The 13,501-nt window shown below is 45.9% G+C and overlaps 1 protein-coding gene across 1 annotated transcript in view; it reads right to left on the bottom strand.

Moving 5' to 3' along the window:
- Window positions 1-13,501, bottom strand: part of Nid1 (nidogen 1) — a 79,851-nt gene that overhangs the window by 12,869 nt on the left and 53,481 nt on the right. Inside the window, exons 13-14 of the mRNA XM_038335214.1 lie at window positions 3,980-4,204; window positions 2,115-2,287 (exon numbers count right to left, since the gene is read on the bottom strand). Of these exons, the coding sequence (XP_038191142.1) occupies window positions 2,115-2,287; window positions 3,980-4,204 (398 nt within the window). The remainder of the gene's footprint in view (window positions 1-2,114; window positions 2,288-3,979; window positions 4,205-13,501) is intronic.

Raw genomic sequence — 13,501 nt, 5'->3', positions numbered from 1 at the left:
GGAGACCTGAAGAGAACATTTGATCCCCTGGAGTCAGAGTCACAGGTATTTGTGAACTGACTAACTTGGGTGTTGGGAAACAAATGGGTCCTCTACAAAAGCAGCAAGTGCTCTTAGCCTCTGAGCTATCTTTCCAGCCCCAAGAATGAGCATTTCAAATGTACAAGATCCTTCAATGAATACTACAAAGCGTTAAAGAGAAAATTAAAGATGACCCAGGGAACTAGAAAGAGATAAATTGGGTTAATGGATTCTGCAATTTAATATTGCTAAGACATCAGTTTCAGTGACTCAGTGTCTCCTTTGTTAAAGCTATCAAGCTGTTTGGTTTTGCTTATGTTTGATTGTTGACATAACACTGGCTGGCCTGGAACTCCCTATGTAGACCAGGCTAACTTGGAACACAAGAGATCTACTTCCTGCGTGCTGGGATTAAAGAAAGGCATGAGCATGACACATGGCTGGCTGTTTTGTTTTTGTTTCATTTTCTGTGGAACAAGAAATTTATTTTAAAACATGACAGGAACATGCAAACAACAGTAGCAATGTGTTTGGGGGGAAGGCTGCTTGTTTGTTTCCCGGCTGCCCAGACTTTCAAAATAATCACACAGAAACTATATTATTTGCAAGTACTGTTTGGCCGATAGCTTAAGTGTATTTCTGGCTAACTCTTATACCTTAAATTAACCCATTTCTATTAATCTGTATATTCCCATGTGTCTGTGGTTTATCAGCAAGGTTCCAGTGGGCTCCTGCTGAGGCGGAGGCTTCTGTCTCCTGCGGACGGCTACATGGCTTTTCTCTGACTCCACCTACTCTCTCGATATATCTCTTTCAGCCTGGCTTTACTCTGTTAAGCCACTGGCCAAAAGCAGCTTCTTTATTAACCAATGGCAATAAAACATATTCATAGCATACAGAGCGGAATTCCACATCAGCAATGTGTCTGCTCATGTCTATAATCTCAGAACCTGGCAAATAGATGCCAAGGAGTCCAAAGCTAGCTTTGACTACAGTAACATGTAGTTATTAGGCTAGCCAGAGCTACAAAATAAGACTGTTTCAAAAAAATAAACAAATAGCCAGGCGGTGGTGGCGCACGCCTTTAATCCTAGCACTCCGGAGGCAGAGGCAGGCAGAGTTCACAGCCAGCCTGGCCTACAAGAGCTAGTTAGGACAGGCACCAAAGCTACAGAGAAACCCTGTCTCAAAAAACAAAATATAAAACAAAACAAGCAAAAGTCTAAAATAGTCTAAAGAGTTAAACTCAAATCTCCCTGACTTTGAAATCTCCTACAGTCAAGACTGAGTGGCACTGACCGTCCTAAGGTCTTCTGGAAGATCGACGCAGCAGACCAGAGCGCCCAGACACAGCCTCTCACTGATGACTTACGTGGTATTTCTGACAAAGGTACCCACAAACCAAGCAAGTAATACGGTTTTCTTAATGAATGGTGCTCTATCGTCTGAATAAACACATGGGGGCTCCCCTCGCAAACCTTTGGCTGACCTTATACCATAGTTAAGAAATTAAAGGCTGAATCTTAGTGATCCTTTTAGAAATCATGAGAGAACATCTTCACAGAGTTCTGAATAAACCCATTGCCAGGCCAAGCTTGCGGACCGGCTGACTCCAGAGAACGGAACCACGCTTCTCAGTTTGTTACGGTGGCTCACAAAAGGAATACGTTGCGCATTTAGACTTCATTTGTCTATTAAATTTGCATTATATTTGCAAATGGAAGTTGTATTACATTAGATTACAAATATAACTACTATCTTGGTTTCACATTATATTACACATAGCTATTAATGATTTGGGTATTACAATATACTGTGTGATATTATATTGATACCATGCAATAGTATATACTACAGTATATTTAGCTACTAATTATCTTGGTATTATATTGTCTTGTATTATCCTGTCTTGGTATTATGCTATATTATATTTTGTTATATTATACATAGTTATTAACCATATTAGCATTAAATTATATTGTGCTGTATTAAATTATTATTACCTTACACTACTATCTTATATATAGCCATTAATTATGTAGCCACATCTCTAGAGCTGGGACCGTCCTCAGGGCTAGTCAGCCAATACTCACAGGGATATGGAGAAAGGTCTTGGCTTCTGGCTTCTTCATGGAATTTCCCTCCAGAGGCAGGCGTTCAATCTTTCCAGTCTGGGCAAAGAGTAAGTGAGTCCCTGGGGGCAGGGGGATGACGGCTGTAGGTACTATGGGTCTCTGGTGAACAGGGGGAGCCACTGTACTCAGACCTAGAGGGCAAGAGAAGGTCAGTGAATGAGAGCTGGGCATACCGGAAATGCACAGGCGCAGTCTAATGCTCAGACACTCAGATCAATCTGTGCAGACATGTGTGAGAGCACACAACGTACATAAACATGCGCGTGTGTTCATATGAATGGAATCCACACAGACAATTGTGAGAGCACACACATACATAAACATGCACGTGTGTTCATATGAATGGAATCCATGCAATTGTGAGAGCACACAAGTGCATAAACATGTGCATATGCTCATATGAATGAAATCCACACAGACATGTGTGAAAGCACACACACACATAAACATGTGCGTGTGTTCATATGAATGGAATCCATGCAGGCATGTGTGAGAGCACACACGTACATACACATGTGCGTGTGTTTATATGAATGGAATCCACGCAGACAATTGTGAGAGCACACACGTACATAAAATGTGCATATTTTCATATGAATGGAATCCATGCAGACATGTGAGAGCACACACGTACATAAAATGTGCATATGTTCATATGAATATATGTGTATGTGTGCTCATGCACCCATCTACATGTCACCCAAACCCCAGGTCTTGTCACATTTATTGCATGCACACAGCACAGCCAGTCACACAGCACCCATTTGTGTCTGAAAACCCTAGAGGCAGAAAGCCTTCGGCCCATCAAAGCATTGGGAAGAAGACAGGGCAGACCATGAGTTTAGTATAAGCTGTCCAGTGGGGTAGAGCGCTAACCTTGCTCCCTCTTATACAATGACTTGATTATGCTCTGGCTGGGAGCAACAGCCCTGACTCCTCTACCTGCAGGGAGTGACATCTTTAACACTGGGTGGAGAAAGTTATCGGTGAGGGCTGCCACACCCTGTCCATTGCTCTGAGATGGAGCATCCTCCAACCTCACAAGCAGAACTATGTCCACCTAGGTTCTTAAAACCAATAAGCTAGCCAGGGGCTCATCCATCCTCTAATGCGGCCTGGCCTTCTTGACTTGTGACCTCCTGACCTTCACCGCGGCTGGCTTCCTGACTCCCTCAGCAAAGGGAATCCTGTGGATAGGGGGCGGGAGGGCATGGCACAGGTCACGGGATGGCCAGGTACTACTATCTGTCTTTCTACTGTGCACATAGGGCATGTGCCAGTCTGGGCTTCTCTTTAGCTGTCTAAATGGAGAGCTGGTCAGATGTGGCACATACTTGTAATTCCAGCACTTAGGCAAAGGTAAAAGGATCAAGAATTCAAGTTTATCTTTGGCTAACACAGTTACATTGTCAGTTAAAGACAAGCCCCCAACATGAGATCCTGCCTCAGAAATATAAAAAAAAGACTGGGGCATATTAAGGTCCAAGGGCCTAGCTGTATAGGAATATGTATTGAAAGATAAAAACAGGCTTCACTAGAGTAAGCAAGGCTTTGAGGAGAACCAAGGGACCACAGCAACCCTGATCTGCCACAAAGCCCAGCAGTCCAAAGCCTGGCCTCCCTGTGTCTGCCACAGGTCCTACTAGGAATGGTCACAGAGCACATGAATACCCAGTGGACGAGAAGGGCATTTACAGAGGTAGGGAGGAGGGCAGAAGGTGACGGGTGGAGGGTTGGTAGCATGTGAACAGAGAAACCAGGCAGAACATCCACTAACAAAGGCCATTCTGGTCTTCACATCTACACGACAGCGGTCCACTTACATGGGGGCCTCATCCCGGGCCGGGTACGGGTACCCTCCAGCTCCCGACCATCGCGGTCCACACACCAGCAGTAGCCAGTTCCGTGGTGGCACTGGGTGGGTTCATAGTGCCCGTACTCATCACACTGGGGTACAAACATCCCCAGCCTGGGCTGCTGGGCATCTGCCACCCCTGCTGCTCCGAGGATGTGCTCTCGTTCCAGTTGACACCGGGTTTTCCCCACCTCTGTCAGTGACAAGCAAAGCTGAACGTCAGTGGGGTCGTACACGGTGTTCCCGATACCATTTGTCAGACTTGGACCACAAAGGTGCCCTGTCATGACTGGAGTTTGCTCATTTCTCTTTTCCAATTTAAGACCTCATTCTGAGAGGCAGGGCCGTAGCTCAGTTGAAGTGACTGCAGAGCCTGCAACAAGCTCTGCGCTCAGAAGACCAAGGTCATCCTCAGCTCTGTGAGTTCGTGACTAGCTTGACCTTGTCCCCACCGCCTTCCAAAAATCATAATGCTTATGATTTTTTTTTAAAAAAGCCTACATCCTGGTCTACAAGAGCTAGTTCCAGGACAGGCTCCAAAGCTACAGAGAAACCCTGTCTCAAAAAACCAAAAACCAAAAACAAAAAAAACAAAACAAAAAAAAAAAGCCTACATCATGCTATGCATGGGAGACAGAAATAGGTGGACCTCTGTGACTTCAAGGCCAACCTGGTCCCTATAGTAACACCCTGTCTTTACAAAAAAAATCTAAATTATTATTACACCTGTAGATTTTCTTTCCTATACAGTTCTTTTAAAAATTAACTCAAAACAGATGTAACGTAAGATGAAATACTTCTAACTGAACAATCCCATGGCATTTAGCACAGCACAGTGATGACGAGCTATGGTGGCAGTTTATATCTGAATCCTTTTCATTACCCTAAAAGGAAACCTCACGCCTAGTGAGTAGAGGCCGCCATGTGTCCTTCCCCCGCACCCTGGACGTTCCCGGTCTCCATCCTTTTGTGGAATTCTCACTTTGTATATTCCATACAAATGGAATCACAGGATGTGTGGCCTGTGCCTGGCTTCCTGAGCTGATCTTCCAGGCCCGTCCTCACCACGGTGCCCACCAATCCTCCTTTTCCCTTCACCAGCGGAGTAATACTGCATTGTACAGAGAAGCCACATTTTGCTCAACTATGTTTCCACTGATGGATGGCCCTGCGATTTGTTCTAAGGCATTTTAAGTTCATCTTAAACTCTTCTTTTACCCTCTCAAGATTCATATGGTCTACATTGAGACAAAGCCAAAGAATTTAGAGACCAAAGATCAGAAAGTACTCATCAGCTTCTATGTGTCCTTCTGGTGAAGGCTTATGTCTGCCATGAAATCTAGCCTCTGACCTGTCCAGTTCAGATCCCAAAGCAGGGCAGCACTGCTACGCAAGAACTTGAGGAAGTTGGGTCATAGTATAAGCCTGGAGTCTCAGCTCTTGGGGGTGCTGACTCAGAAGGATTAGAGGTTCAAGAAGAAATCTGTCTCAACGAAAGAAAACAAAACTTGACACAGAATAAACAACTCCTAGTTGTGCAGAGTTGCAGCTGGCCCCACATTCTCTGGAGTCCAGCCACCACGGGGGACAGCGGAGTGGTCACTTCTGAAGCATGAATCACACAAAGACATTGATGAGAAGCATCCATTCTCCGTGCTACTACTGCTGTGAGCTACACGCATCCAAGTCTTAGTGTTTCTTCCTTCCGGGCCTTTCCATGAGCTGTTCTCTGTGCAACACCCCCTTAAGTTCCCAGGTGAACCCCTTTTCCATTGCTTGGTCCATCCTCCTGCAGAAGGACTTCTCACGGCCCCTCCCCCATGCTGGGTTTGATGTCTCTGGCATGCTCCCAGGTCTTCCCGGTGGTCCAGAGACTCTAGGGACCCACAACCTGAACGAGTTGTTCTCTGTCTGCTGAGCAGACTCAGGGCTCTCATCAACTAAGAATTTACTAAGAATTCAAGACTGGACTGGGTGCACACAAAAGCATCTTTAGGCCTGCCTTCAGGGAACCATAGCCAGAGGGACACAGCAAGGAGACACATAGGAGAGTTTCTCTCCACTGGGCCGGAAAGCACCAGAAAGCCTGTTAGGGTGGCTGGGGGATTGTGATTAAACAGCTCTTAGGTGGGGGTGGGGGGAGGGGATGGGAGAGGGGTGGCAACTTTCTGGCTTTGTGTACAAACGCTGCCTATCACAACTACCCAACTCTGATTTTCTTGCTATATAAATAAATGGACAATAAAACTTCGTTTACAAGCAAGGTTTGGTGGTGCACACCTTTAACCCCAGCCCTGGGGAAACAGGCAGGTGGATCTTTGTGAGTTCCAGGCCAGCCTAGTCTACAAAAAGAGTTCCAGGACAGCCAGGGCTGTTACCCTGCAATCCTGTCACAGTGGTGGAAGGGGGGGTGGACAAACAACCCAAACCAAAGCAAAGAAAACAACAAAACTTTACTTATAAATAAGCAGTAGATTTGGCCTATGGGGACAATAGTTGCCCGTCCTGGCCCTAGGACACTATTCCTTATTTTATGGGAAGTTAATCATATGAGGCTTTCTCCATGTTAGAATGTGGCAAGAAGGCCCTCACCATTTAACCATGTACTTCCCAGCTTACAGAATCCCAAGACAAATATATTTCAGTTCTTTGTAATTAGCAAGCCTTTGGTATTCTGTTACAGCTCTGAATGACACAGTAACACACACAGGTGGAACCTTATGTATCCACTGGTGACCTGGCCTACACAAGGCAGACATGGTGACTTCAAGGAATATACAACCAAGAACTCACAAAGTGTCTCATCTGTATGGCCAGTTCTCATGCTGGCTGGCCTAACATAATTGCTCCCTTGCTTAGGGACAGTCAATATGCCAGACAAGTGTTTGTTGAACCTGGCAAGAGAAAAAACTGTGTGGGCTTTTCTTTTGTCCCTGAGGATAATGTAAAATAATTAATAATAATGATGATAATAATAATAAAGTAAACAAAACACTTGATTGATGTAGGAAGAAGAGGCCAACAACGATATGAATAAGTCATCTGATTAGAATCAAAATGTTGACTTTTGTATTCTATTTGATATAAAAGTTATTTGCTTTCTCAAAACCTTACATTTGCTCAGGGTTGTAGAGTTTCCACACTAGCTGACTCCATTTCCACACATGTCACTTACTCCCCATTGTATGTACACATGTATGTTTGTGTGGGTGCATGGTTTTTTTTTTTTTTTTTTTTGTTTTTTTTTTTTTTTTTTTTGGTTTTTCGAGACAGGGTTTCTCTGTGGCTTTGGAGCCTGTCCTGGAACTAGCTCTGTAGAGCAGGCTGGTCTCGAACTCACAGAGATCCGCCTGCTTCTGCCTCCCGAGTGCTGAGATTAAAGGCGTGCGCCACCATCGCCCGGCCTGAGTGCATGGTATGTGTGTGAATCTGGAGTTGCAGGTGGCCAGAGCCATGATTGACACCTGAGTGTTGGGGATGGAACTGGGGTCCTCTGTAAGAGCAGGAAGAGCTTAGCTGCTGACTGTTCTCTCCAGTTTCCGTGCCCACTGTGGTAGGAATTTGGCTTTTACCCAGGGTCACAGCACTGGAAGGGACTTGCCACAAAGTCTGTGGATTCCTGATCCACAGGAATAGGCCGAATAAGAAGGATAAAGAGAGCTGAGTACCTGTCTTCCCTGCTCTGCTGACTGCAGGTCAAAGGGGACCAGCTGCTTCACACTCCCCTCCCCAATGGCCTGTAAGCCCTTACAGCTAGGAGCCAAGATGAACCCTTCCTTAAACTGGTTTTCTTGGGCATTTTGTCACAATGAGAAAAGTGATGAGCACAACTTATTTCCTTAACCCAGTGAAGGCGCCTGGAAGCCCCCAGAAGTTTTCCTGACAATATCTCTGTCATTAACCACTCTGACAGCTACAGTAGATTAATGTTCTAGGTGTCTCCAACCAAGTGGGACTTTCTGTGTGTATGTGTACATGTGTACATGTATGTGAGTGTGTGTATGTGTGTGTGAGTGTGTGTGTGTGTGCATGTGTGTAGAGGCCAGACCTCAATCTTCGGTGTCATTCCTTGGTTTTCCTTAACTTCTGGACCTGAGGCTTACTGACTAGGGTATGCTGGCTAGCCGGTGAGCCCTAAGGATCTATCCATCTCTGTCTCCACAGCGCTAAGATTTCCAGCACATGCCATGTCCAGTCTTTAAATGCAAGTTCTAGAGACTGAACCCGAGTCCTCTTTTTCACATTTTACTGATCGAGCTATAGCCCACAACCCCCAAGCAGAGCATTTGAACGGGCAAGGGTTATTTCATTTTATGCAGCAGACAGACTCTTGTGCCGATGCCCTGTTGAACATTCAAAAGTTCAAATCATCTAGAATAGACCCTGAAACTTTCAGAAATATCTTGAATGTATAAGGATAGGAAACCTCAATTCTGAGTCAGGAAATAGAAGAATGCTTATAGAAGGCTATGTCCCCATAGGCTTCCAGGAACGAATCCTCATCCTGGCAAACAGGCAACAGGAGTGGCCAAGGGTACCAGGATTAACTCCCTAGGGAATTTTACATCAAGGGCCTGGTAGATGGGGTGGGGACAATCAGGGTCAAGAAGACACATTTTCTGGGCTTATTTCTGGTCAGTAAAATTATATCAGACACACTACTTCTTCTGGCTGGCTCATCTGGGAGAAAAAACACATGGTCCCTTGAGACAACTGAGGACTGGCAGGAAGTCCGGGGTGGCTTCTCTTGAGATGGCAGAAAAGAAAATGAGAGGACATGAACGGAGAAAGGAGGCGGCCCATTTGTCATCTCTAGATTTGCATCCTAGTTCTGGTCACATGACACTGTCAAGTGATGGCCACTACGGCTGGGTTGGGTAAGACACGCCAAGCCTCTCTGACAGACGGCAGGCAGCAATGGGAAGACCTGAGACTGGAGGGAAATCGTGTGCGGAGGTGCCACTCATTCAGGTGCTTCCTGCACAGTCTCAGCTCCTTGTAGGGACCAACCATCCTCATTAACTACACATGTAGAGGCGTGGTCGATTGATAAATAACCAGACCAGCTCAATACAAAAGATTTAGTTTTTAATAATTGAGGAAAAACTTACACAACCAAAGATCCCGCGAACACCAGGAGCTCAGGGAACCAAAGAGGAAAAACAAGCACACATGGATGGTTTTATAGGCTATTTGGGGCGGGGGGCGGAGGGGGGGGAGAGACACACCTTATACAGCATGCGATTGGCTGAAGTCCCCCATCACTACACAGACCCTAGCACAACCACAATACACATCTGTGAACACAACAATTCAAGTGTCATGAGCAGTGCCCCTTCTCTGCTGGCTTTGGGACATCACTAGCTGCTGAAAAGACACATTGGCCCAGCATGGCCATGCTTCCCAGAATGATAACTTAAAAGGAAATATACAAGCTCTCCAGTGTGGGATCCCTAGTAATTTCCTAAGAACACCAGCTACAATAATAACATTAGACGTGAACTTTTCAAGTACCTGCCCAACATGAATCCAAGGATGCAGGACGGGAGGGAAACTCAGGCAGGGGCAATGAACAAACAACACGAAAAGGGCGGACAATGAGGGGGAAGTAGAAGAAGTCATAAAACACCCAGAAAAAGCAAATGGCCTCTAGTTGCTGTGCTGTTGCCACTGTGGGAAATGATGCTGTAAGATTTTCCCAGACAAACGCCCTGGGAGCCACTTATCTACTTTATCTGTACTATAAACACTCACCGGAAGGGAAGCTACCCTGAGCAGAGTGTCGTGAAACGCCTCAGAGCGTATAGGTGGGAGAGAAGAGATTTGTTTCTCAGGGAGCTGGGGGGAGGGTGTGGATGTTATAGAAACAAAGGAGAACAGCTCATCCATTTCCACCAAGGGTGTGGCTGACCTTTCAGAGTGACAAACCTGTCGTTGGTGCCCTGGCTCTGACAGAAGCCAGGAGGACTCGGGATATGACTGGAAGTCAAGAAGCCGGAGTATCAGAGAACTTGGTTACCTGGGAGTAGAGGGTATCTTTAGGAAAAGAAGGGAAGGAGGGACTAGAAGACTCAGCAATTATGCGTCTGATTTATAAGTGATGTGCTGGTTGGAGGGCCACAGGAATCAAGCTCAAAGAGGTTTCTAAGCTTCTAAGGGACCTGGTTGGAAATGGGGGATGTGATGGCCAATACTATCAACTCGACAGGATCTGGAATGACCTAGAAGACACCTCTCTTGGCATGACTGTGCGGGAGATTCAAGGGTGGGATAGCTGAAATGAGAAGACCCATCCAAAACTTGGGCATCACTATCCCATGGTCTGGGAACCTTGACCGAATGAAAATGTCAAAAGGAGAAAGTGGTGCCACTAGCGTCATCTCTCTCTGCTTCCTGACTGAAGATGCAATATGACCCTCCCCACGCCTCCCTACCATGATACCATGATACACAGTAAAATCTTCCTCCCTTAAGGGGCCTTTGTCACAGCCACAAGAAAAGTGACTAATACAGGCAAGATGCTATCTCTCCTCTAATCCTACTTGTCCTTTAAGGCCAGGTACCGAGTTATTTTTTTCCTTGCCTTTTCTGCTCCAGCCACTAATCGTCTCTCACAGTCGCTAGTTCTGAGGGCATCCTTCTTCCATTTACAGTGTGGAGATGCTATTGTTCATGGACCGCATTCAAGCCACAAACGAGTTGCTAAGAAATAGCTAACTACGGACTAGATACCCGTGACAAATCAGCATCCCCCTAAACCCTTGTAGCTGTAACCATCTGCGGGACTAATTGTACCCACGGGGATACAGCCCTGGAGTGATTCGGAAATCCAGAGCTGTGCTGTCCTGGACTGGAAAGGCAGAGGGTCAGAAAGAAGAGGAGATTTGATTGTGTCCAGTGCTGCTGCTGAAGGCAAAACTGAGCTGTGTCCCAGTGAGTGCATTATGGGCCACTTCAGAGCGTTTGAATGGGTGCGGGAGGTAAAGGCACCTACAGCTGTTTGAGAGTGCACGGGAGACTTTGAGGAGGAGGCAGCGGCCCGGCACTAGAATCTTAATTACAGAGGGTAAATACAGGATAAACTCGAAAGACCATGGCTGAAACATGATAGTTCATCCTGGAATCATGGAATCATCTTGGAATCATCAAGCCTGACACTCTTGGAAACGGGGAGCCTCAACGGAACTGTCTCCACCAGATTGGCCTGTGGGGGCATTTTCTTAATTGCTAGTTGATTTAGGAATATCCAGCCCCATTTGGAGGCATCATCCCTAGGCATGTGTGTCTAGGCTGTATGAGACAGCTTTACTGAGCAAGTCAAGGGGAGCAAGCCAGTAAGCAGTGCGCTCATGGACTCTGCTTTGTTCCTGTTTTGAGCTTTTGCCCTGGCTTCCTTCAGAGATACACTGTAACCTGTAGCTAAAATCCAACCCTTTCCTCCCCATGTTGCTATTGGTCAGAATCATTTTTATCACAGCAACAGGAAAGCAAGCTAGAATACACTACAAAGAAACAATGCACCCCATGAACCTTGAACGCAATCAGGTGAGGTCACAGCACCAATGACCACAAGCCAGGCTGGTTCTCAAGTATGAGTGGAAACAGCGAAGGGAAGCAACAGGCCTTCTAGAAACAGATGGGCCCCAAGAGCTGAACAGGTACACCCTACCAAGCATAGCAGGCAGATTTAAACCAGGGTCGAGGAGAGTTGAAGGCAGGGAAAGGCGTCCTTTACCCGACGTGCAAACCAACAAGCTAGAAGCTCTGCTTCTCAGGAACTCTCAGAAGAGACCTGCTTGACAGGAACCTGCAGTGAGGAGAAAGAACTGGGTACAGAACCATGCAGCATGAGGACCCTGGATAGAGAAAGCCCAGGCGTAAGAGGTGGAGACAGAGCCAGGAAAACTCAAAAGCTTGAGGTTTTTGGGTGAAATACTTTCAAACATCTCACCAAAAGAGCTGAAGAGGATTCTCTCAAGCAAGCCGCCCTTCCAGAAGCTGAGGAAACGCAAAGGAACAGGAGAGATGGATAACAGATGCTGTCAGCAGGACATTCAGGAGAGATCAAACTGGATGAAGAGGCACCATAAGGAGATGAAGGAGGCAAGAGGGAGAAACAGTGAATCCTCACGGGGGCAGGTCCAAAATGAGGCGACAGATTTCAGAGAAGAAATTAAAAGAAAGCATCATTTCAGAAATGAAAACTAAGCCAGGCCTGTGATCCCAGCTACTGGAAAACTGAGGCAGGAGGATGGCTAATTCAAGGCCTGGCCGGGCTACAGAATGACTACAATGGCAGCCTAGGTATGATAGCCAGACACGGTCTCAGAAACTAAACAAAACACAAAATCAGTCTAGAGACAGTGAGATGGCACTGCAGGGAAAGGTGCTTGTCCCCAAGCCTGATGATCCAAGTGACTCCTGGGACCCACGTGGTGGAAGAAGAGACCGGAGCCCACAGGTTATCCTCTGATCTCCACCCTGATAACACAGTGTGCATGGACACACACAAGATGAATAAATACCTTTTGTTTATTTGTTTTGTTTTGCTGGGGATATAGAGCCAGTAGAATGCTTGCCTAGCACATGTGAGATCCCAGCCTCAATCCCCAACAGAGAAAAGGGGAAGGAAGAAGATGAGAAGGAAGGACAGGTAGAAACTTCAGGAGGTTGGGCTGGATGGGGACTGCGGGCCATTGAAGGGGAGGCGGGAACGCCTGCCCTTCCGGTTCTTGGCCACTGTGAGGTGACTCATTTTCCTCTACCATGGATACATGAAGCTGTGCAGACTCAATGACAGACAGACAGCTGGGAGCCAAAGCAAACCTTCTTCCTTCCGTAAGTTTTGTCACAGAGCAAGAAAAGCAACTCACACACCTGGCAACCCAAGAATATGCAACAGGGCCCTCATCAGAGTGAGTTCCCAGCACGTGGGTCTCGGACTTCTCAACCTTCAGAACTATGATAAATACACTTCTGTTGTTTAAAAGCCACGCAGTCCGTGGCTTTCTATTACAGCAGTCTAAGAAGAATACAACACTCCACGTAACACGCTATACCATAATCTCCTCTCTCATCAGAGAGGTAACTTCTGTTCTGAGTTTATTGTTCTTCATGTGTCCATACATGCATTCTGGTTTTCTTACATACATTATTTTCATACTGACTCATATTTTATAAAAACAGGATGTATCTCACATATACATATATATATGTATAAAATTTGTACATGTAAATGTATGTATACATTTACATATATACGCGTGTATATATGTGTGTGTATATATATATATAAATATAAAAACTTTAACATTTATTCATTGCTCCAGTCCATTTGTTTTGCCTGCTGCCTGTTATTTCATGGCACAGTTTCATCTGTTCTTCTCGTTGCTAGGCATTCAGATTGTTTTCTGATTTTCATGTACATAAACATTCTCGTACATTTCTAGTACGTGCCCTCTGGGTATATAACCAGATGTTAGAGTTCTTC

This window comes from Arvicola amphibius, chromosome 6 (assembly GCF_903992535.2).
Source record: "Arvicola amphibius chromosome 6, mArvAmp1.2, whole genome shotgun sequence".
NCBI lineage: Eukaryota > Metazoa > Chordata > Mammalia > Rodentia > Cricetidae > Arvicola > Arvicola amphibius.
Note: the sequence above shows the minus strand (reverse complement) of the source record. Positions and strands in the feature narration are given on the sequence as shown.